At 37.5% G+C, this 21,968-nt stretch overlaps 1 protein-coding gene across 3 annotated transcripts in view; it reads left to right on the top strand.

The window, feature by feature from the left end:
* EYA3 (EYA transcriptional coactivator and phosphatase 3) overlaps positions 1-21,968 on the top strand; it is a 103,320-nt gene that overhangs the window by 15,855 nt on the left and 65,497 nt on the right. For 2 of the 3 annotated variants that reach the window (XM_060017171.1, XM_060017164.1), the window contains one exon: positions 21,263-21,363. In XM_060017171.1, the coding sequence (XP_059873154.1) occupies positions 21,331-21,363 (33 nt within the window). In that variant the 5' untranslated portion in view covers positions 21,263-21,330. Of the gene's footprint in view, positions 1-21,262; positions 21,364-21,968 lie in introns of those variants that run through there. The other variant, XM_060017179.1, reaches the window with a different exon arrangement.

The following is a 21,968-nucleotide window of genomic DNA, read 5'->3' as shown; positions in this document are numbered from 1 at the left end:
TTTATTTTAAAGTGTATTTTATCTGATATGAGTATTGCTACTCCAGTTTTCTTTTTTTTTTATTTTTTTAAATTTGTTTTTGCGGTACGCGGGCCTCTCACTGTTGTGGCCTCTCCCGTCGCGGAGCACAGGCTCTGGCTCGCAGGCTCAGCGGCCATGGCTCAGGGGCCCAGCCGCTCCGCAGCATGTGGGATCTTCCTGGACCGGGGCACGAACCCATGTCCCCTGCATCGGCAGGCAGACTCCCAACCACTGTGCCACCAGGGAAGCCCCTCCAGCTTTCTTTTGATTTCCATTTGTATGGAGTATCTTTTTCCATACCCTCACTTTCAGTCTGTATATGTCCCTATGTCTGAAGTGGGTTTCTTGTAGACAGCATATATATATATATGGGCCTTGTTTTTGTATCCATTCAGCAAGCCTGTGTCTTTTGGTTGAAGCATTTAATCCATTCACTTTTAAGGTAATTATCGATGTGTATGTTCCTAGTACCATTTTCTTAATTGTTTTGGGTTTGTTTTTGTAGGTCCTTTTCTTCTCTTGTGTTTCCCACTTAGAGAAGTTCCTTTAGCATTTGTTGTAGAGCTGGTTTGGTGGTGCTGAATTTTCTTAGCTTTTGCTTGTCTGTAAAGCTTTTGATTTCTCCATCGAATCTGGATGAGATCCTTGCCGGGTAGAGTAATCTTGGTTGTAGCCGGGTAGAGTAATCTTGGTTGTAGGTTCCTCCCTTTCATCACTTTAAATATATCCTGTCACTCCCTTGTGGCTTGTAGAGTTTCTGCTGAGAAATCAGCTGTTAGTTAACCTTATGGGAGTTCCCTTTTATGTTATTTGTTGTTTTTCCCTTGCTGCTTTCAGTAGTTTTTTTTGTCTTTAATTTTTGTCAGTTTGATTACTATGTGCATTGGCGTGTTTCTCCTTGGGTTTATCCTGCCTGGGACTCTCTGCGCTTCCTGGACTTGGGTGGCTATTTCCTTTCCCATATTAGGGAAGGTTTTTGAATGTAAACTCTTCAAATATTTTCTTGGGTCCTTTCTCTCTCTCCTCCTTCTGGGACCCCTATCGTGTGAGTGTTGTTGCGTTTAATGTTGTGCCAGAGGTCTCTTAGGCTGTCTTCATTTCTTTTCATTCTTTTTTTTTATTCTGTTCTGCTGCAGTGAATTCCACCCTTCTGTCTTCCAGGTCACTTATCCGTTCTTCTGCTTCAGTTATTCTGCTATTGATTCCCTCTAGTGTATTTTTCAGTTACTATATTGTTCATCTCTGTTTGTTTGTTCTTTAATTCTTCTCGGTCTTTGTTAAACGTTTCTTGCATCTTCTCAATCTTTGCCTCCATTCTTTTTCCAAGGTCCTGGATCATGTTGAATGTCATTATTCTGAATTCTTTTTCTGGAAGGTTGCCTATCTCCACTTCATTTAGTTGTTTTTCTGGGGTTTTATCTCATTCCTTCATCTGGTACAAAGTCCTCTGCCTTTTCATTTTGTCTGTCTTTCTGTGAATGTGGTTTTCCTTCCACAGGCTGCAGAATTGTAGTTCTTTTTGCTTCTGCCGTCTGTCCTCGTGTGCGTGAGGCTATCTGAGAGTCTTGTGCAAGCTTCCTGATGGGAGGGACTCCTTCCTTTGTTTTATTTTCCAAAGTATTATTACTTTGGGGACTTCCCTGGTTCAGTCATTAAGACTTTGCCTTCCAATTCAGGGGGTGTAGGTTCAATCCTTGGTCAGGGAGTTAAGATCCCACATGCCTTGAAGCCAAAAAACCAAAACAGAAAACATATTACAACAAACTCAATAAAAGACTTTAAATGTGGTCCACATCAAGGAAAAAGATCTAAAAAGAAAAGCATTATTACTTTGTGAAATTGTATTACCTTATGTATTTGTTTATCTTCCTCTTGGAATATAAGTTTCTTGAGACTAGGGACTTTGTGTTCATCACTGAATTCCCAGTATCTAAACTAGTGCCTGGCACGTAGTAGACACTCAATAAATATTTTGTAAGTGAATGAATGAATTTGGAGGTTAGAGAAAGAAGCAGGCACTGCCTGAAGCAACTATAGACTTCCACCCAAAAGCAGCGGAAGCAAAAAGCAAAGTGAGTAGCTAGCTAACGAAGTGTTTCTCCCCTAGATAAAGCTATGATAGCTAGTCTCTAAAGTTAGAGTCCTGGCGTGGGAGACAAGAGATATCCCTAGTAATTTATGTGATGTTCAGAAGAGGAAAGAATTCATATCCAGAAAGCAGGAGACCTGCCGACACTGCCTAACTGCATATTTCACCCCTCTTCCATAGTTACTAGAAGTGTATGTATATAGCTAGAACCTGCATATAATAATATACGAACAAAGATTCTCACCCACTCTGAGGATACACTGTTTAGTTGAAATTCCTGGGGCTTCCCTGGTGGCACAGTGGTTAAGAATCCACCTGCCAATGCAGGCGACATGGGTTCAAGCCCTGGTCAGGAAGATCCCACATATCGTAGAGCAACTAAGCCTGTGCACCACAACTACTGAGCCTGCGCTCTAGAGCCCGTGAGCCACAACTACTGAAGCCCACGTGCCACAGCTACTGAAGGGTGCACGTCTTCAGCCCATGCTCTGCAACAAGAGAAGCCACCGCAATGAGAACCCTGCATGCTGCAACGAAGAGTAGCCCCCACTCGCCACCACTAGAGAGAGCCTGCACGCAGAAATGAAGAAGCAACGTAGCCAAAAATAAATAAATTTATTTAAAAAAAAAAAAAAAGAAATTCCTGACTGCAAATATGAACTACTAACCTAGACTTATCGGCCATTTAAGAAAAATTAATTCTATGCAAGAGAGGTACGAAATGCTTCCAACGCTAAAGAAAATAGTGAATAGTATAAACTGAAGGAGATTTTAAAGATAACCATCATTAGTAATTTCAGAGGAAATGAAAAAGGAAATAAATGTAAATATTGAAATTTTAAGAATCAGAAAGTGTGAATAGCAAATTAATAAGTATAAAGATTGAGCTGAATTGAAATGCAAAGGATGTCAACAATAATGGCAGAGTAAGAACTTCTGAAAATTCTTCGTAAAAGCAGTGAGAATACTGGCAAAAATAGTCAGAATCAACTCTTTCAGGACTCTGAAAATTAACTATAGGCTTGCAGCAATCTGAACATTTATTCAAGAAAAATGGCTGAATCTCAGCAAAAACAGTGAACTTTGTATAGCATTTTAGCTTGCATTGTTCCCATTCTCCTCTCTCCAGCTCCATAGTAGCCTTGGAAAACAGCAGCCCCCAGTCATGGTGAGAACTAGCAACCTGGAAGCCACTGGAAGGGGCAGAACAAGATTGGAGCTCCTTCACAGCCCTGTTCCCAGAAAATTGTCATTATTTGACCTGTATGGAGGTTCCTTGAAAGACCTCATCCTCAAAACTATATTTGACCTGAGTGGAGCTCACCCTGTACAAATAGCTTTTCCCCTCTCAGGGTGTTCATTTAAAACAATTAAAAGCAGTTATTGAACATCATAAATTCAGTACTAGAAAATAGATTCAACAGTACATTAAAATAATATTCTACAACGCCAGAGTTTCATCTCTGAACCAAATGCATATGTGGTTCAATATTAGGAAATCTAGTAATATGCTATATTAATAGTCGAGAGAAAAACCAGATGGTCATTTTTTTGGATGCCAAAAAAGCACTTGACCAATGTCATGCTTAGTAGTGGTATGCTAGGTGTATTTTTGTTAATGTGAGGAACAAGAAAAGGATGCCCAACAATTAGCACTGTTACTTAATATTATAGTGGAGGTGTAAGCCAATATCATTAGGTAAGAACAAGAAATAAAGAAGTTAATATTGGGGGGCTTCCCTGGTGGCGCAGTGGTTGAGAGTCCGCCTGCCGATGCAGGGGACACGGGTTCGTGCCCCGGCCCGGGAAGATCCCACATGCCGCGGAGCGGCTGGGCCCGTGAGCCATGGCCGCTGAGCCTGCGCGTCCGGAGCCTGTGCTCCACAACGGGAGAGGCCACAGCAGTGAGAGGCCCACGTACCACAAAAAAAAAAAAAAAAAAAAAAAAAAGAAGTTAATATTGGGGAAAGAGGAGCTATTTTTATGCAGCTGGGGAAAATATATACGTGAAACTCAAGAATCAACCATCTTACTATTCTCATTGTTAGAAACAATAAGAGACTTTGGTAACATGGGAGTTTACAAAATTAATGTACCAATATCAACAACTATCCTATATATAAAAAATAACTTCTTTAGAAATGAAAAATATAACAAATGAAAAGATAAAATGCCAACATAAAGAAACGTAGAGGATCTGCTAAGAGATGTTTTTAAAAAAATATTAAGTAACTGGAAATACATACTGTGTTATTAGATAGGAGAACACAATATTGTAAACTCATCATTTCCTCCTAAATTAATTTATGTGTTTAATGCATTTAAATTAAAATATCATTTTTTTAAAAAACTTTGATAACATTACCCTGAAGTTTGTTTGGAAAGCGTATACTTTTTTTTAGTGATTAAGTTTAATTTGTGTATCATCCTTTTTGAGTTGCATTCAGAGGAGATTCCAGAGTTTGAGATTGCTGGCCTCTGTAGATTTGATCCCTTCATTTTAGACCAACCAGAAAATAATAGCCTCTGGGAAAATTGTTTCAATTAAGAGTCTTTATCAAGAAAAAGAGTAAGTTCCTAAAATTTACTCTTCTTGTTTACTTTGTTGCTTGAAGTTAGCATTAACAGCTTTTATTGGTTAAATTAATGAAGCCTTTATATTTTTACTCTGATATATACATTTTAGTGTTTAGTTAAATGGCATTTTCAACACTGACATAAAATTTTGAAAGCAGCCAAAACACACTAATTATGATTTCTTTCAGAATATGTCTTAAAACACCTGGCATATTCTATCCTCTATTTTATTTTAGTGTTTTTCTTCTGGTTTCAGATATTCTATGAATATTTTATGTTGAGAAAGAATTCTAGGGCTCTATTCAAGAAAAACAAAAAAGGAAGCTCCAAAGAAAGAAGTATATGCCCCCTCCAAAAAGAGGTATTTGCTTAGTTAGAAAAGTCATGTTTTTCTAATGACAAATTTCTGATTATCCAGTATCATTCTGTAATCTGTTTATTAATGTTCTTAATACAGTGCTTAGCACAGTGTTACAAAATTTTAAGCTAAATGTTGAGTAAATGCTTTTATGAAGAAGCATACTACTCTATAGATATCACAAAATGACTTCATGAAAGAAATACAAAATAGGAACTTCAGTCAATCAAAATAGAAAAATATGAGCTTCAGTCTTGAGGCATGGTGTGCCTAAGAAAGTTATTCAAGACCAGCTGGAAAGGAGGACTTGATTATCTTTCAGGTTTAGCTCTAGCAGTATTTTTTTTTTCCCCAGGCAGAACACATCAAATAGTCCAGTACAGTGATTGTATGCTGGTTTTAAATGCTATCTTACAGATACTAATACTTGTTTGTTCTCAGGGCATTAGATGGATCACTAAGGTGTCTCAAGATCCATGAAACACTTGGGACTGCCAATTTTACTATGTTACCTGGAAATTTCTTCAACTATAAATTTAGGATTTGACCCAGAGTGAAAGCAGGAAAATGCTAATTTTGTAATATGACAGTTCTGTTAGGCAAACTGTCCAATTATTTGGAAAGCTTTTTATTCTTCTTAATGTTTGGAAGCATTTTTGCAACTGTATGTATAATCATGTTCTGTCGTCTTATTTACATACTTTTCTTCATTTCCTACCTTTGTTTTCAGCTTATGTGTTTCATTCAGTGGCCAGATGGCCAACAGACCCAAGCTGAGAGGTAATAGCAAAAACGAATGAAAAACAAAATAAACTTCTTTACAAATAGTATTAGATTCCTGTGGGTGCCATAATAAATTGCCACAAATTTGGAGGCTTAAAACAACAGAAATTTATTCTCTCACAGTTCTGGAGGCCAGAGGTCTAAAATCATGGTGTTGGCAGGGTTGCACTCCCTCCATAGGCTCTAGGGGTAGAATCCGTTCCTTGCCTATTCCAGCTTCTAGTGGCTGCTGGCATTCTTTGGTCATATCACTCCAGTCTCTGCCTCCATATTTGTATCGCCTTCCCCTCATTGTATGTGTGTGGGTGTTAAATTTCTCTCTGCCTTTCTCTTAAGATGGCATTTATGGCCTACCCAGATAATCCGGGATAATCTGCTCATCTCAGAATCCTTAATTACATCTGCAAAGACTCTTTATTCCAAATTAGGTAACATTTATGGGTTCTGGGGATTAGGATGCGGACCCATCTTTGGCCAGAAATGTTTCATGATAGCTGTGTATATTTGTGTTTGGGGAAGGTGATTTCATACTTGATCTCTCTCTCTCCCCACCCTCCCTCCTTCCCTCCCTCCCTCCCTCCCTCCCTCTTTTCCTTCATTCCTTCCCTCCTTCCTTTCTCAGCCTATTAAGGGGCAGAAACTTAAGGTCTCCTAACTCCTCACCTCTAAGTAAGTAGTGCGTGTGTTGTGATCCCTTGTTATGTATGTGATATTAAGATTTGATTTAAAGCATATCAGTCCTTTTTTTTTTTTTGAAGGGAGCTTTTCACTTAACACAGACTTCAAAATGATGTTCTTCAAATTAGTTAATAAAACCTTGTAAAGAATTAAAGACTTAGGCATTCCTGGTGAGAAATGAGAAAAGTGAAGTTTTGAATTCTTTGTGCCTCTAAATATATTGAAGGTTCTTAATGAACTGGTTTTAAGTAGATATTTAGAGGAATCAAGAGCCTAGAAATTGTACTTGATTGAACAAATATTTATTGATTGCCTGCTATGTGCTCTCAGATACTAAAAAGAAGGTGGTCTCTGCCATTGTGGAATTTAGGATCAAGATTCCACAGGAATCTTAGGACCAAAGGAAAATTAGTAGTTTTGACAGAATTGTTAACTGCCAGATTTATAGAACACAGTAAGGGTCAGAGAAGTAGTTTTGAAGAATTCTTAATTATTAATTAATAATGAAGCAGGGAACTCTTTCACTAATAACTTTGAGGTTTTGGTAGGTTAGGAGATATTTTGTTTTTCCAAAACCATGATACTCATCTCTGACTAGAAATGGTAAAATAATTTATTTTTATATCCTGTATAATTAAAATTACCTGTTTCATTAACAATAGATCGAAGTTTGTATCTTGTAAATTAAAGACTTATGGCTATAAAGAGAAATCAAATTGTTATTTTTGCTAGATTGTACAAGAAATTAAAAAGTAGCTTAAAAGAAGAATCTTTTTAGGATTTTTAGACAGTCCTTAAAGTACCAGTTAACAGTAGTGAAAAAGAAATTTTGAGTTTATAAATTTAAAACATTTTAAAACTTTCAAGAGTATGACCATGAGGTCAAACTAATGTAACAGAATAGTTTGAGATTTAATGAAAGAAAAGGAGTAAATAGCTTAAGTTAATATTAGGAATGTAATTTTAAAAGGGAGGGTCGTGTGCTCAATTCTATCTATCTATCTATCTATCTGTATATCTATATTTTTGGCTGTGTTGGGTCTTCATTGCTGCGCGTGGGCTTTCTCTAGTTGTGGCGAGTGGGGCCTACTCTGTTGTGGTGTGCGGGCTTCTCATTGTGGTGGCTTCTCTTGTTGCGGAGCACGGGCTCTAGGCATGCGGGCTTCAGTAGTTGTGGCACGCGGGTTCAGTAGTTGTGGCTCATGGGCTCTACAGCTCAGGCTCAGTAGTTGTGGCACACGAGCCTAGTTGCTCCGCGGTATGTGGGATCTTCCTGGACCAGGCAGGGCTCAAAACCGTGTCCCCTGCATTGGCAGGTGGATTCTTAACTGCTGCACCAACAGGGAAGCCCTACTTTTGATTTTTATTAAACTATTTAAGGTATTATTATTATGCTGTAATTAATGTAAAATCTTACTTTTTTTTTCATCTTTTAAATGAGCTTTTATTGAAATAGGTTGCAGTTTCATTTAATATAGAATATAGAATTACAGCTTAGATAAATCATTCTCCACATGTTGGTTGTTTCTAATTTTTCATTACTGTGAACAAGAAACTTACTCAATTTTTAAAGTAGAGTTAGCTTTTTACTCCTCTATTTAATTTTGGGGGGAAAATCCAAGAAAAATTATTCAGGCCATGGGCAATTTTATGACCTCTTTTATACTCTAACCAGAGAACAGTCTGAATATACATACAATTTTACAGCAGTGCCTGAATATTTCTTTTCTTCTTATGGCCCACATAACTTTAGGTTTTATTGTTTAGATTTATTTTTGGTAATTTAATACGTGTGAAGTGGTATCTTAAAAATATTAAAATTTATTCAGTTAGTGAGAATCTTTTTTCCAAAGTGCTGATTTGATCTTGGTTGTTACTTAAACTGTTTGTATCCTTTGATGGATGTGTATGTTAGTCATCATTTGCCGCATAACAGATGAGCAGTAAATGTTGAACTGGTTGGGTTTATTTTATTTTTTATTTTTAAAATTTATTTTTATTTTATTTATTTATTTTTGGCTGTGTTGGGTCTTCGTTGTTGCACGCAGGTTTCCTCTAGTTGCGGCGAGCGGGGGCTACTCTTCGTTGTGTTGTGTGGGCTTTTTCATTGCAGTGGCTTCTCTTGTTGCAGAGAATGGGCTCTAGGCACATGGGCTTCAGTAGTTGTAGCACAGGGGCTCAGTAGTTGTAGCTCATGGGCTTGGTTGCTCCGTGGCATGTGGGATCTTCCTGGACCAGGGCTCAAACCTGTGTCCCCTGCATAGGCAGACAGATTTTTTTTTTAATTATTTATTTTTATTTTCGGCTGAGTTGGGTCTTTATTGCTGTATGCGAGCTTTCTCTAGTTGTGGCAAGTGGGGGCTACTCTTTGTTGCGGTGTGTGGGCTTCTCATTGAAGTGGCTTCTCTTATTGTGGAGCATAGGCTCTGGGCACACAGGCTTCAGTAGTTGTGGTTTGCGGGCTCTAGAGAGCAGGCTTAGTAGTTGTGGCACAGGGGATTAGTTGCTCCATGGCATGTGGGATCTTCGGAGCAGGGCTTGAAACCGTGTCCCCTGCATTGGCAGGCAGATTCTTAACCACTGTGCCACCAGGGAAGTCCGGCAGACGGATTCTTAACCACTGCGCTACCAAGGAAGCCCTGGTTGGATTTATATTGTAGACATTAAGCTTTATCTGTCATAATTATTGCAGGCATTGCTTCCATTTGTTATATCCTTTTTTTGTTTGTTTGTTTTGTTTTTGTTTTTTTTTTTTGCGGCCCTCTCACCGCTGTGGCCTCTCCCGCTGCGGAGCAACAGGCTCCGGACGCGCAGGCTCAGTGGCCATGGCCCACGGGCCCAGCCACTCCGTGGCATGTGGGATCCTCCTGGACCAGGGCACGAACCTGCGCCCCCCTGCATCGGCAGGCGGACCCCCAACCACTGCGCCACCAGGGAAGCCCTGTTATATCCTTTTAATTTTAGATTTGTATTTTTTCACTGCATGAAAGTGTGTTTTACATAACCAGATCTGTCAATTTGTTGCTTATGCTTTCCTTCATTGCCCCGAATTTTATCTCTTTCCCACAGATGCAATAAATATGCTCTTCTGTTTTCTCCAAAATTATTTGCAGGCTTATTGGTTTTTCATATATTTAGAATTACTCATAGTGTATGGTGTGGTTATGTTTTTCTCCACATTGATATTCAGTTTTTCTGACCATTTTTTAAAAATTTTATTTATTTTTGGCTGTATTGGGTCTTCGTTGCTGTGCGCGGGCTTTCTCTAGTTGAGGCGAGTGGGGGCTACTCTTTGTTTCAGTGCATGGGCATCTCATTGCAGTGGCTTCTCTTGTTGCAGAGCACAGGCTCTAGGCGCACGGGCTTCAGTAGTTGTGGCTCATGGGCTCAGTAGTCGTGGCACATGGGTTTAGTTGCTCCGCGGCATGTGGGATCTTCCCGGACTGGGGCACAAACCCGTGTCCCTTGCATCGGCAAGTGGACTCTCAACCACTGGGCCACCAGGGAAGCCCCCCTGACAATATTTTTTAAATAATGATTTTCTCCACTTATGAGCACTTTTTGGCTTTGGTCATTATTTTGCTCTTTCTAGTCTCAGGGGTCTTTTTGTAGTTTTTTTTCTTGTGGTAAGTATACATAACAAAATAAACAGTTTTAACCACTTGTAGGTATACCGTTCAGTAGCATTAAGTACATTCACAATGTTGCACAGCCATCAGCACTCTCCTCTATTGTCTTTATTTGATATATTTCTACTTTAGTCTGAAAACATGATTGCTCTTATTCTCAGGCAGATTGTTTAAGTCTCTGAATCCCAGTTGCCCTGTCCATAGTATGAGGATGGTACCAGCTGTGTTTTAAAATGGCTGACGAGATAAAATTAAGTAAGGCAACGAATGTAAAAATACCTGGTGGATTTTATATGCTCAGTAAATGATAGGTCTCTTATCCTCCCCACTGTAATTGATTTTAAAGACTGGTGTAGGGCAGATCTTCCTCAATTGCCTCTGTTATTCTCCTCCAAGATGTTCATTATTATTTTTGCCTAATTTTCAGTAAGAAATTTGTAGGTATTGGAATAAACCTTTGTTTACTTCTTGTTTGAAACCTATTGTAAGTGTTCTATAGATTGTGAAGCCCAAATTAGTATTTAGTATCATCCCCACTGACATTACTAAGTACTGTTCTGCAAGAGACCATAGAAATGTTTTCTTATGTTTTGAAATCATTTTCCTGACATCTTTTCCGATTATGCTTTATGAGGCCTCCTAGTTTATAAAATAGAATTTATTTTGAAGAGATATCTTTAGGCTTTATGTTTGGTACTTTGGGTGTTAGGACACTTGTTTCTGAATTAATTAATAGATCCTCTTTAGAAGAATCAGTTATTGTTGAATAATAATACTTGAAGTAGTTTTCTTCAAGCCACCTAGAACAGGGTATTTTGCTCTTTGTTTTTATTCTTCAAGGCATACGTATAATTATATTTGAGGACACCATGGTAAACATTTGCTAATTACCTACTTCTTTTATATCCTAAAGTAATCCACATATTAATAAAAATCATAAGTGATGATATACTACTTTTTTGATACCTTCTTCAGGCTACTGTTGTTTATAACTATTGTTGAGATATATTTAATTTTGGGAAACGTGCTGTTCATTTTCCCCAGGGAAACTTCTGTAGCCTTTTCTGTGGTGTGCTCTAAAAATACATATAAGGCTTTGGAAGGGGGTAGTAAATAGACTTCTAAAATACAGTGTAGTCAATGGTCAAATTTATGAGCTACCTGTTTTCTACTTACAGCTGAACAAAAGATATTCAGTTAGGGCTTCCCTGGTGGCACAGTGGTTGGGAGTCCACCTGCCATTGCGGGGGATGCGGGTTCGTGCCCCGGTCCGGGATGATCCCACGTGCCGCGCAGCGGCTGGGCCCGTGAGCCATGGCTGCTGAGCCCGCGCGTCCGGAGCCTGTGCTCCGCAGCGGGAGAGGCCACAACAGTGAGAGGCCCGCGTACCGCAAAAAAAAAAAAAAAAAAAAAAGATATTCAGTTAACTCCTGAATATCTCTGTGCACACTTTGCCATATGCAAATTCCCCTTCTAGGACCTATAATGAGACTGTTCTGCTCTATTTTGACACTTCTCGTGATGTTGTAATTAAGAGTGATGTATACTTTGCTTTCATTGAAAACAATTTGACGTTTATTCTGTGTTTTAAAATATAAATATGTATATACACAGTATATATATTTCCCCTTCCTATACTTAAGAGCTATAATAACATATTGAAGTAATCTAAGTTCTTGCTTGTGACCATTTATAATTACAGGGTAAATAGTATGTTGAAATTGGTACAAAACAGAAATTTTGAGGTAGGAATCTAATGAGAATTTTGAAATAAAATATTTGTTCCTTTTTATTTCCCTTGTAATTTTTAAGTATTAAAAATAAAAATTATGACTGTCATATTACAAAAGAATCCTGCTTTATGAGCGTGTGCAACCACAATGTTTAAAATTATGTGATCTTTTCAAACAAACCAAAATTCCTATTTTTTCATTGTTAGTATTTGCAGGTAGGGAAATGTGAAGTCTTAGGAAATACTATTTCTGTACTCAGTTACAGGTTTTCCCAGATTTCTGCCTGTGAAGGCATGTGGATACTAATAAATTCTCTCCAAAAAAGGTGGTAAAACAGCTGTATTTAGAAGCCAACAGTAAGAATTGAAACTAGAAAATTATGAAAAGACATTACTATCCAAATGCCTTGAAGGTACTTAAAACAAAAAGTTAACTCAGAGTATGTTATGTTATTTCATTGGCTGTTTGACTAAGTTAAAATTATATTCATTTACACTACATTAAGTATCCACTTTCCACTTCTATGTCAAGCCATTATATTATTGGATATTTCAAAAGATGAATCTCATTGAATGTAGAATTATGGCAGGTTATATACATATTTTTTGAATTTTATTTTATTTTTTTTATACAGCAGGTTCTTCTTATTAGTTATCTATTTTATATAATAGTTATCTATTTTATACATATTAGTGTATATATGTCATTCCCAATCGCCTAATTCATACCACCACCACTGCCCCCCTCACCCCACCCCGCTTTCCCTCTTGGTGTCCATACGTTTGTTCTCTACATCTGTGTGTCTATTTCTGCCTTGCAAACTGGTTCATCTGTACCGTTTTCCTAGATTCTACATATATGTGTTGAGATATGATATTTGTTTTTCTCTTACTGACTTACTTCACTCTGTATGACAGTCTCTAGATCCATCCACGGCTTTACAAATGACCCAATTTCGTTCCTTTTTATGTCTGAGTAATGTTCCACTGTATATATGTACCACATCTTCTTTATCTATTCATCTATCACTGGGCATTTAGGTTGCTTCCATGTCCTGGCTATTGTAAATAGTGCTGCAATGAACATTGTGGTGCATAACTCTTTTTGAATTATGGTTTTCTCTGGGTATATGCCAAGTAGTGGGATTGCTGGGTAATATGGTAATCCTATTTATAGTTTTTGAAGAAACTTCCATACTGTTCTTCATAGTGGCTGTATCAATTTACATTCCCACCAACAGTGCAAGAGGGTTCCCTTTTCTCCACACCCGCTCCAGCATTTATTGTTTGTAGATTTTTTGATGATGGCCATTTTGACCGGTGTGAGGTGATATACCTCATTGTAGTTTTGATTTGTGTTTCTCTAATAATTAGTGATGTTGAGCAGCTTTTCATGTGCCTCTTGGCCATCTGTATGTCTTCTTTGGAGAAATGTCTATTTAGGTCTTCGGCCCATTTTTGGATTGGGTTGTTTGGTTTTTTTAATATTGAGCTGCAGGAGCTGTTTATATATTTTGGAGATTAATCCTTTGTTGATTCATTTGCAAATATTTTCTCCCATTCTAAGGGTTGTCTTTTCATCCTGTTTATAGTTTCTGTAGCTGTGCAAAAGCTTTTAAATTTCATTAGGACCCATTTGTTTATTTTTGTTTTTATTTCCGTTACTCTAGGAGGTGGATCAAAAAAGATCTTGCTGTGATTTATGTCAAAGAGTGTTCTTCCTATGTTTTCCTCTAAGAGTTTTGTAGTGTCCGGTCTTGCATTTAGGTCTCTAATCCATTTTGAGTTTATTTTTGTGTATTGTGTTAGGGAGTGTCCTGATTTCATTCTTTTACATGTAGCTGTCCCAGTGGTTTTCCCAGCACCACTTATTGAAGAGGCTGTCTTTTCTCCATTGTATATTCTTGCCTCCTTTGTCATAGATTAGTTGACCATAGGTGTGTGGGTTTATCTCTGGGCTTTCTTTCCTGTTCCATTGATCTATATTTCTGTTTTTGTGCCAGTACCATATTGTCTTGATTACTGTAGCTTTGTAGTGTAGTCTGAATTCAGGGAGTCTGATTCCTCCAGCTCCGTTTTTTCCCCTATAGATTGCTTTGGCTATTTGGGGTCTTTTGTGTCTCCATACAAATTTTAAGATATCTTTGTTCTAGTCCTGTAAAAAATGCCATTGGTAATTTGATAGGGATTGCATTGAATCTGTAGATTGCTTTGGGTAATACAGTCATTTTCACAATATTGATTCTTCCAATCCAATAACATGGTATATCTCTCCATCTTGTTTCTGTCATCCTTGATTTCTTTCATCAGTGTCTTATAGTTTTCTGAGTACAGGTCTTTTACCACCTTAGGTAGGTTTATTCCTAGGTATTTTATTCTTTTTGTTGCAGTGGTGAATGGGATTGTTACCTTGATTTCTCTTTCTGATCTTTCATTGTTAGTGTATAGGAATACAAGAGATTTCTGTGCATTAATTTTGTATCCTGCTACTTTACCAAATTCAATGACAAGCTCTAGTAGTTTTCTGGTGGCATCTTTCAGATTCTCTATGTATAGTATCATGTCATCTGCAAACAGTGACAGTTTGACTTCTTCTTTTCCAATTTGTATTCCTTTTATCTCTTTTTCTTCTCTGATAGCCATGGCTAGGACTTCCAAAACTATGTTGAATAATAGTGTGAGAGTGGACATCCTTGTCTTGTTCCTGATCTTAGAGGAAATGCTTTCAGTTTTTCACCATTGAGAATGATGTTTGCTGCGGGTTTGTTGTATATGGCCTTTATTATGTTGAGGTAGGTTCCCTCTATGCCCACTTTCTGGAGAGTTTTTATCATAAATGGGTGTTGAATTTTGTCAAAAGCTTTTCCTGCGTCTGTTGAGATGACCACATAGATTTTTATCTTCCCGGACCGGGGCACAAACCCATGTCCCTTGCATCGGCAGGCGGACTCTCAACCACTGCGCCACCGGGGAAGCCCTGTTGGAAGATTTTTAATCACAGTTTCAATTTCATTACTTGTGATTGGTCTGTTCATATTTTCTGTTTCTCCTGGTTCAGTCTTGGAAGGTTATACCTTTCTAAGAATTTGTGCATTTCTTCCAAGTTGTCCATTTTATTGGCATAGAGTTGCTTATAGTAGTCTCTTAGGATGCTTTGTATTCTGCGGTGTCTATTGTAGCTTCTCCTTTTCCATTTCTAATTTTATTGATTTGAGTCCTCTCCCTTTTGATGAGTCTGGCTAATGGTTTATCAATTTTGTGTATCTTCTCAAACAACCTGCTTTTAGTTTTATTGATCTTTGCTATTGTTTTCTTTGTTTCTATTTCATTTATTTCTGCTCTGATCTGTATGATTTCTTTCCATCTGCTAACTTTGGGTTTTCTTTGTTCTTCTTTCTCTAGTTCCTTTAGGTGTAAAGTTAGATTGTTTGAGATTTCTCTTGTTTCTTGCAGTAGGCTTGTATTGCTGTAAACTTCCCTCTTAGAACTGCTTTTGCTGCATCCCATAGGTTTTGGATTGTCGTGTTTTCATTGTCATGTGTCTCTAGGTATCTTTTGGGTTTCCTCTTTGATTTCTTCAGTGATCTCTTGGTTTTAGTAACCTATTGTTTAGCCTCCATGTGTTTGTGTTTTTTACGTTTTTTTCCCGTGATTGATTTCTAATATCATAGCGTTGTGGTCAGAAAAGATGCTTGATACGTTTTCCTTTTTCTTAAATTTACCAAGGCTTGATTTGTGACCCAAGATGTGATCTGTCCTGGAGAATGTTCTGTACGCAGTTGAGAAGAAAGTGTAATCTGCTGTGTTTGGATGGAATGTCCTATAAATATCAATTAAATCTATCTGGTCTATTGTGTCATTTAAAGCTTGTGTTTCCTTATTAATTTTCTGTCTGGATGATCTGTCCATTGGTGTAAGTGAGGTGTTAACGTCCCCCAGTATTATTGTGTTACTGTCGATTTCCTCTTTTATAGCTGTTAGCAGTTGCCTTATGTATTGAGGTGCTCCTGTGTTGGGTGCATATATATTTGTAATTGTTATATCTTCTTCTTGGGTTGATCTGTTGATCATTATATAGTGTCCTTCCTTGTCTCCTGTAACATTCTTTATTTTAAAGTCTGTTTTATCTGATATGAGTATTGCTACTCCAGCTTTCTTTTGATTTCCATTTGCCTGGAATATCTTTTTCCATCCCCTCACTTTCAGTCTGTATGTGTCCCTAGATCTGAACTGGGTCTCTTGTAGACAGCATATATATGGGCCTTGTTTTTGTATCCATTCAGCAAGCCTGTGTCTTTTGGTTGGAGCCTTTAATCCATTCACTTTTAAACTAGTTATCGATATATATGTTCCTAGTACCATTTTCTTAATTGTTTTGGGTTTGTTTTTGTAGGTCCTTTTCTTCTCTTGTGTTTCCCACTTAGAGAAGTTCCTTTAGCATTTGTTGTAGAGCTGGTTTGGTGGTGCTGAATTTTCTTAGCTTTTGCTTGTCTGTAAAGCTTTTGATTTCTCCATTGAATCTGAATGAGATACTTGCCGGGTAGAGTAATCTTGGTTGTAGGTTCCTCCCTTTCATCACTTTAAATATATCCTGCCACTCCCTTCTGGCTTTTAAAGTTTCTGCTGTGAAATCAGTTGTTAACCGTATGGGAGTTCCCTTGTATGTTATTTGTCGTTTTTTCCCTTGCTGCTTTCAATAATGTTTTTTGTCTTTAATTTTTGTCAGTTTGATAACTATGTGCCTCAGTGTGTTTCTCTTTGGGTTTACCCTTCCTGGGACTCTCTGCACTTCCTGCACTTGGGTGGCCATTTCATTTCCCATGTTAGGGAAGTTTTTGACTGTAATCTCTTCAGATATTTTCTTGGGTCCTTTCTCTCTCCCATCTCCTTCCGGGACCCCTATAATGTGAATATTGTTGCATTTAATGTTGTGCCAGAGGTCTCTTAGGCTGTCTTCATTTCTTTTCATTCTTTTTTCTTTATTCTGTTCTGCAGCAGTGAATTCCACCATTCTGTCTTCCAGGTCACTTATCCGTTCTTCTGCCTCAGTTATTCTGCTATTGATTCCTTCTAGTGTATTTTTCATTTCAGTTATTGTATTGTTCATCTCTGTTTGTTTGTTTTTTAATTCTTCTCGGTATTTGTTCTTTAATTGTTCTAGTCTTTGTTAAACATTTCTTGCATCTTCTCGATCTTTGCCTCCATTCTTTTTCTGAGGTCCTGGATCATCTTCACTGTCATTCTGAATTCTTATTCTGGAAGGTTGCCTATCTCCACTTCATTTAGTGGTTTTTCTGGGGTTTTATTGTTCATTTGGTACATGGTCCTCTGCCTTTTCATTTTGTCTGTCTTTCTGTTAGTGTAGTTTTCTTTCCACAGGCTGCAGGATATTAGTTCTTCTTGCTTCTGCTGTCTGCTCTCTGGTGGATGAGGCTATCTACAAGCCTTTGCAAGCTTCCTGATGCGAGAGACTGGTGATGGGTAGAGCTGGGTGTTGCTCTGGTGGGCAGAGCTCAGTAAAACTTTAATCTGCTTGTTTGCTAATGGGTTGGGCTGAGTTCCCTCCCTGTTGGTTGTTTGGCCTGAGCTGTCCCAGCACTGGAGCCTGTAGGCCCTTTGGTGGGGCTAATGGTGGACTCCGGGAGGGCTCACACCAAGCAATACTTCCCAGATCTTCTGCTGCCAGTGTCCTTGTCCCCGCGGTGAGCCACAGCCACCCCCCGCCTCTGCAGGAGACCCTCCAACACTAGCAGGTAGGTCTGGTTCAGTCTCCTATGGGGTCAGTGCTCCTTCCCCTGGGTCCTGATGCACACACTACTTTGTGTGTACCCTCCAAGAGTGGAGCCTCTGTTTCTCCCAGTCCTGTCAAAATTCTGCAGTCAAATCCCGCTAGCCTTCAAAGTCTGATTTTGTGGGAATTCCTCCTCCTGGTGCTGGACCCCCAGGTTAGGAAGCCTGACGTGGGACTCAGAACCTTCACTCCAGTGGGTGGACTTCTGTGGTGTAAGTGTTCTCCAGTCTGTGAGTTACCCACCCAGCAGTTACGGGATTTGATTTTATTGTGATTGCGCCCCTCCTAACGTCTCATTACAGCTTCTCCTTTATCTTTGGATGTGGGTATCTTTTTTGGTGAGTTCCGGTGTCTTCCTGTTGATGATTGTTGAGCAGTTAGTTGTGATTGTGGTGCTCTCGCAAGAGGGTGTATGCGCATGTCTTTCTATTCCACCATCTTGAGCCATTGTCAGTGTCAGGTTATATTAATGGTAAGAAAATATCAAAATACACAATTAAACTCTAGAACTAGTACATGGAAGTGAGAAAACTAAGGTTTGTATGGTAATTCTGTACTTTTTTTTATTATCCAGTACTGGAGCTCCTTGTCTGTGTTATATAACACTTTCATCTGGTGGTTAGTAAATGTGACTTTTGATTGTAAGCATGTGCCACTTGTAGAAAATGGTGTAAGATCTTAATATTAAAAGTTTTATTATCACACTGATAAATGCTAGAAGCATGATAAATATTTGCATTCTTTTATCTAGTATATTTTAGGTGTTTGACATTACAAAATATTGGAAGGAAGGAAGAATCCTATATTGATGGAAAGTAGTATCTTAGATGCATGTTGTAATGGAATTACATAATTTATAGTCATTATTAATATATTTTATATACAAGTGTACCAGAATGTATGTTTACAAACTTCACATATATCACATGTTGCCAGTAGAATCCCAGAAATTCTGTAATAAATCATATGCATCCTTTGTAGGTTGCCTTCTTTTTTGTTTTAAAATTATCAAAATTATTGGTGGTCATTGATTAATTACTTGATTTTTTTAAGGTTTTTTTCCAAATGTAGAAATTATCTGTGACCTTTTCTTTCCCTAAATTGAAAAATGAAGAAGGTAAAGGTGATTTTTAAGATGGAAACAACAGAAGGTGCTTATTTTCAAAGAAGAAACAGAGGTAGAAAAGAATGTCTTCCAATCTTTTCCCTTAAAGAAGGTTTTCTTTCAACTTATAGAATTTATGTCAAGAAAAATAGAAAGCTGTTCCCTTTCTGTTATAAAATCACTGTAATATTACCATATTCCTAAGAAACAAAATTCAAGATTTTAATATTTTGTTTTATATGGCTTGAGAATTTATTTCCCCACTATTAAGAGTAGTATTTCTTACCTTTTAAAACCCATGACCAGGCTTCCCTTGTGGCGCAGTGGTTGAGAGTCTGCCTGCCGATGCAGGGGACATGGGTTCGTGCTCTGGTCCGGGAAGATCCCACATGCCACGGAGCGGCTGGGCCCGTGAGCCATGGCCGCTGAGCCTGCGCGTCCGGAGCCTGTGCTCCGCAACGGGAGAGGCCACAACAGTGAGAGGCCCGTGTACTGCAAAAAAAATAATAATAATAATAAATAAAACCCATGACCCCTTTTGATTTATAAAAAAATCTATGTTCTCCTTTAACATTGTTCATATTTTTAAAATAAATTCATTTCTGTGTTTAAAACAAAAATTAAAGGACATGTTATTAGTACCTTTTTTTTCTTTTTTTTTTTTAACACAATTTTTCTTACTTTCCTCTTGTTTAGGTGTAGATTTATAACCCTTCCTCCATGAGAAAGAATATCCCTTCCTTCTCCTTTGCTGAGAATCTACTAATTAGAGATTGCAGTCATTACAGTTATGGCTTTCAATTGAGTAAAACCTGGGATATTATCACTTTTTGTTTAGAAGAGATCTGGTCACACAAAAGTTTAACAAATGAGGTATTAAAGGCATTACATTTCTCTAATGATTTGACCCTAGTTTGCTTTTTCTTTTGGGATGAAATCATATATGTATTAAATACATTATGTACATTGACACTGTTAAAATCCCATAAAGACAAGACATTTCATTTTAAAGCTAAAACAGATATAAGCTGGTAAAACAAACAGTTCATCTTTCACAATTGTGAATCAGTTTCACGTCACATTGGTTGTGCTCTTGTGAGTAGAGCAAAACAAATGCAGGGAAGATAGCTCCTGTGAGCTTTAGTTATTGCCTGCTGTAATTCTGCAGTACTAGTTATCTACGTCACGTAGTATGAAAACTTAGCTTTTGAGGCTCTGTGTATGAGTTACACGTGAGTGCATTGAGCATCAAGTTCTTCTGACCTTTAAATTTTTTTTTCTTTTGACATTCTAGATCAGGGCAGGGAGGAAAGCTGTGTCAGAGGTGGACACTTTTGCGTCTGATTGTGTCCCCTATATGTGTTTTCTCTCCTTTTCCCATTCTAGAGTGTGACTCTAAAATAAAGTGTGTTGTAATACACCAGAATAGAGCAGTATTAGTGGAGTGGTGGTAAATTGGTATAAGTGAAGTTTTTCATTTCCCTTTTTATTCATTACTTCTGCAATAAGATTCTATACTTGCTTTAGCTTTGTCTGTTAAGTTGGTTACAGTGGTTGGTAAAATAAGTGAAAACAGGTGTGACCTTAATTAAATGCATAAACAGTCACATCTGTTTTGGAGAAGTGCTACTTTCATTTTTGTTAAATAGAAATGGAGTTTATAGTTTTTATAATTATTTAGTTTTCTAACATCTTTCTATCTCACTCGGCAGCAGGGCACAATAAGGTGTTCTTACCAGTAAATGTGGGGCTTAGAGTCCTATTTCTCTTTTTTAGTTTGAAAACCAGGGCAGGAAGAGCAGGGTCTGAGAAGGTAAAGATTTTGCTTAAATAATTGACTAGGCAATACATGTAGTGGAGCTATTTCAGGATAAATTGGGTCCTAGCTCTACATGATTATTTTCCTTAATTCTAAAATTCAGTGTTTCACTTTACTTATTTATTTGCATTATTAAGATAGATCCAGAAGAGTTGAGTTTTCCTTTAAGCTGATTACATATATACAGATAGTTGGTTGCAAAAGTATTTATTTGATATTCCAGTGTGCCCTATTTAAAGTGATTGTGTGTTAACAGTTATGTAAATGTTCCCCATTAAAGCAGGTTAGATGTTATCATAACTTCTTGACTGGCTAAGCTAGTTTTTATCATTTTTTAATGTAACCCTAATTCTAAAAAAAGTTGTGTTTTAGTTAATTGCACATGGCTGCTATAAAGCGTTTAATGCGTTGGGCACTATAGTAACCATGTTTTAAGTACAGCAGAAGTGGCTCCACGTGTTGGCTTTTGCAAGGAATTATAAAAGTCATTGTGTAAACCTATCCTGACTTGGTGCAGTATGTCCATTTTGAAAAGCCACGTGCAGATTTGAGATTTTGAGATTGGAGCTCACGTAGAAAGATTGAGGTAGCAAAATATTTTTAAAATTATTCTCTGATGGCCTCAATGATAATGCTTTAAGAGTACATAAAGTTTTGAATCCCCCCTCTTTTTTAAATAGACTGTGAAGACTGCTGAGAGACACTTGCAGTCCAGTCACATAAGTGTAATAAAGAAATATTGGTCCTCATGGAAGAAGAGCAAGATTTACCAGAGCAACCAGTAAGTATTTCCTTTAACAATTTAAAGTTGATTGTAGAAAAGCTAATCTTAAGAGATGTTAAATATTATTCAGTTGTACTACAGATTCTAAATCAGAAATAAAATTAAGGAAAGGACTCCTTAATACTTTCCTTCTAAGAAACGATGTTCTGTGTTCCTAAATTCATATTTTGCTAACTTAATGCCAAGGACTTGCTTAGAAAATTCAGCATTACAAAATAAATATTGTCTTTAGAAGTGTCATTTAAAAAAAGCAATGGCTACTCTTACAGTTTTTAGAAAATAAAAGAGGACATCTATTTACCAAACAGTATATACCATTTCTGCCAGAAAATCTAGTTTTATCATTACCTAAATTTCCCTGACTTAATTTTTTTAAAGTAGTAGTAGTAGTTGAAGAAAGTATAATTTGACCACTAGCTAATTCTTAAAAATAGATAAGACCCTCGAGAATAGGTTGAATTCTTAATTTCTTTTAAATATTTAACATAAATAAATAAAATCATTTTAAATGTCCCCAAGTGATACAGATTTATTGCCTTGCCATGGCTTTTTTGTTTTTTCCGAAGTGTTTTTTGACCCTTAGCATTTAAAAAAGGAAGGTA

This window comes from Delphinus delphis, chromosome 1 (genome assembly GCF_949987515.2).
Source record: "Delphinus delphis chromosome 1, mDelDel1.2, whole genome shotgun sequence".
Taxonomy (NCBI): domain Eukaryota; kingdom Metazoa; phylum Chordata; class Mammalia; order Artiodactyla; family Delphinidae; genus Delphinus; species Delphinus delphis.
Note: the sequence above shows the minus strand (reverse complement) of the source record. Positions and strands in the feature narration are given on the sequence as shown.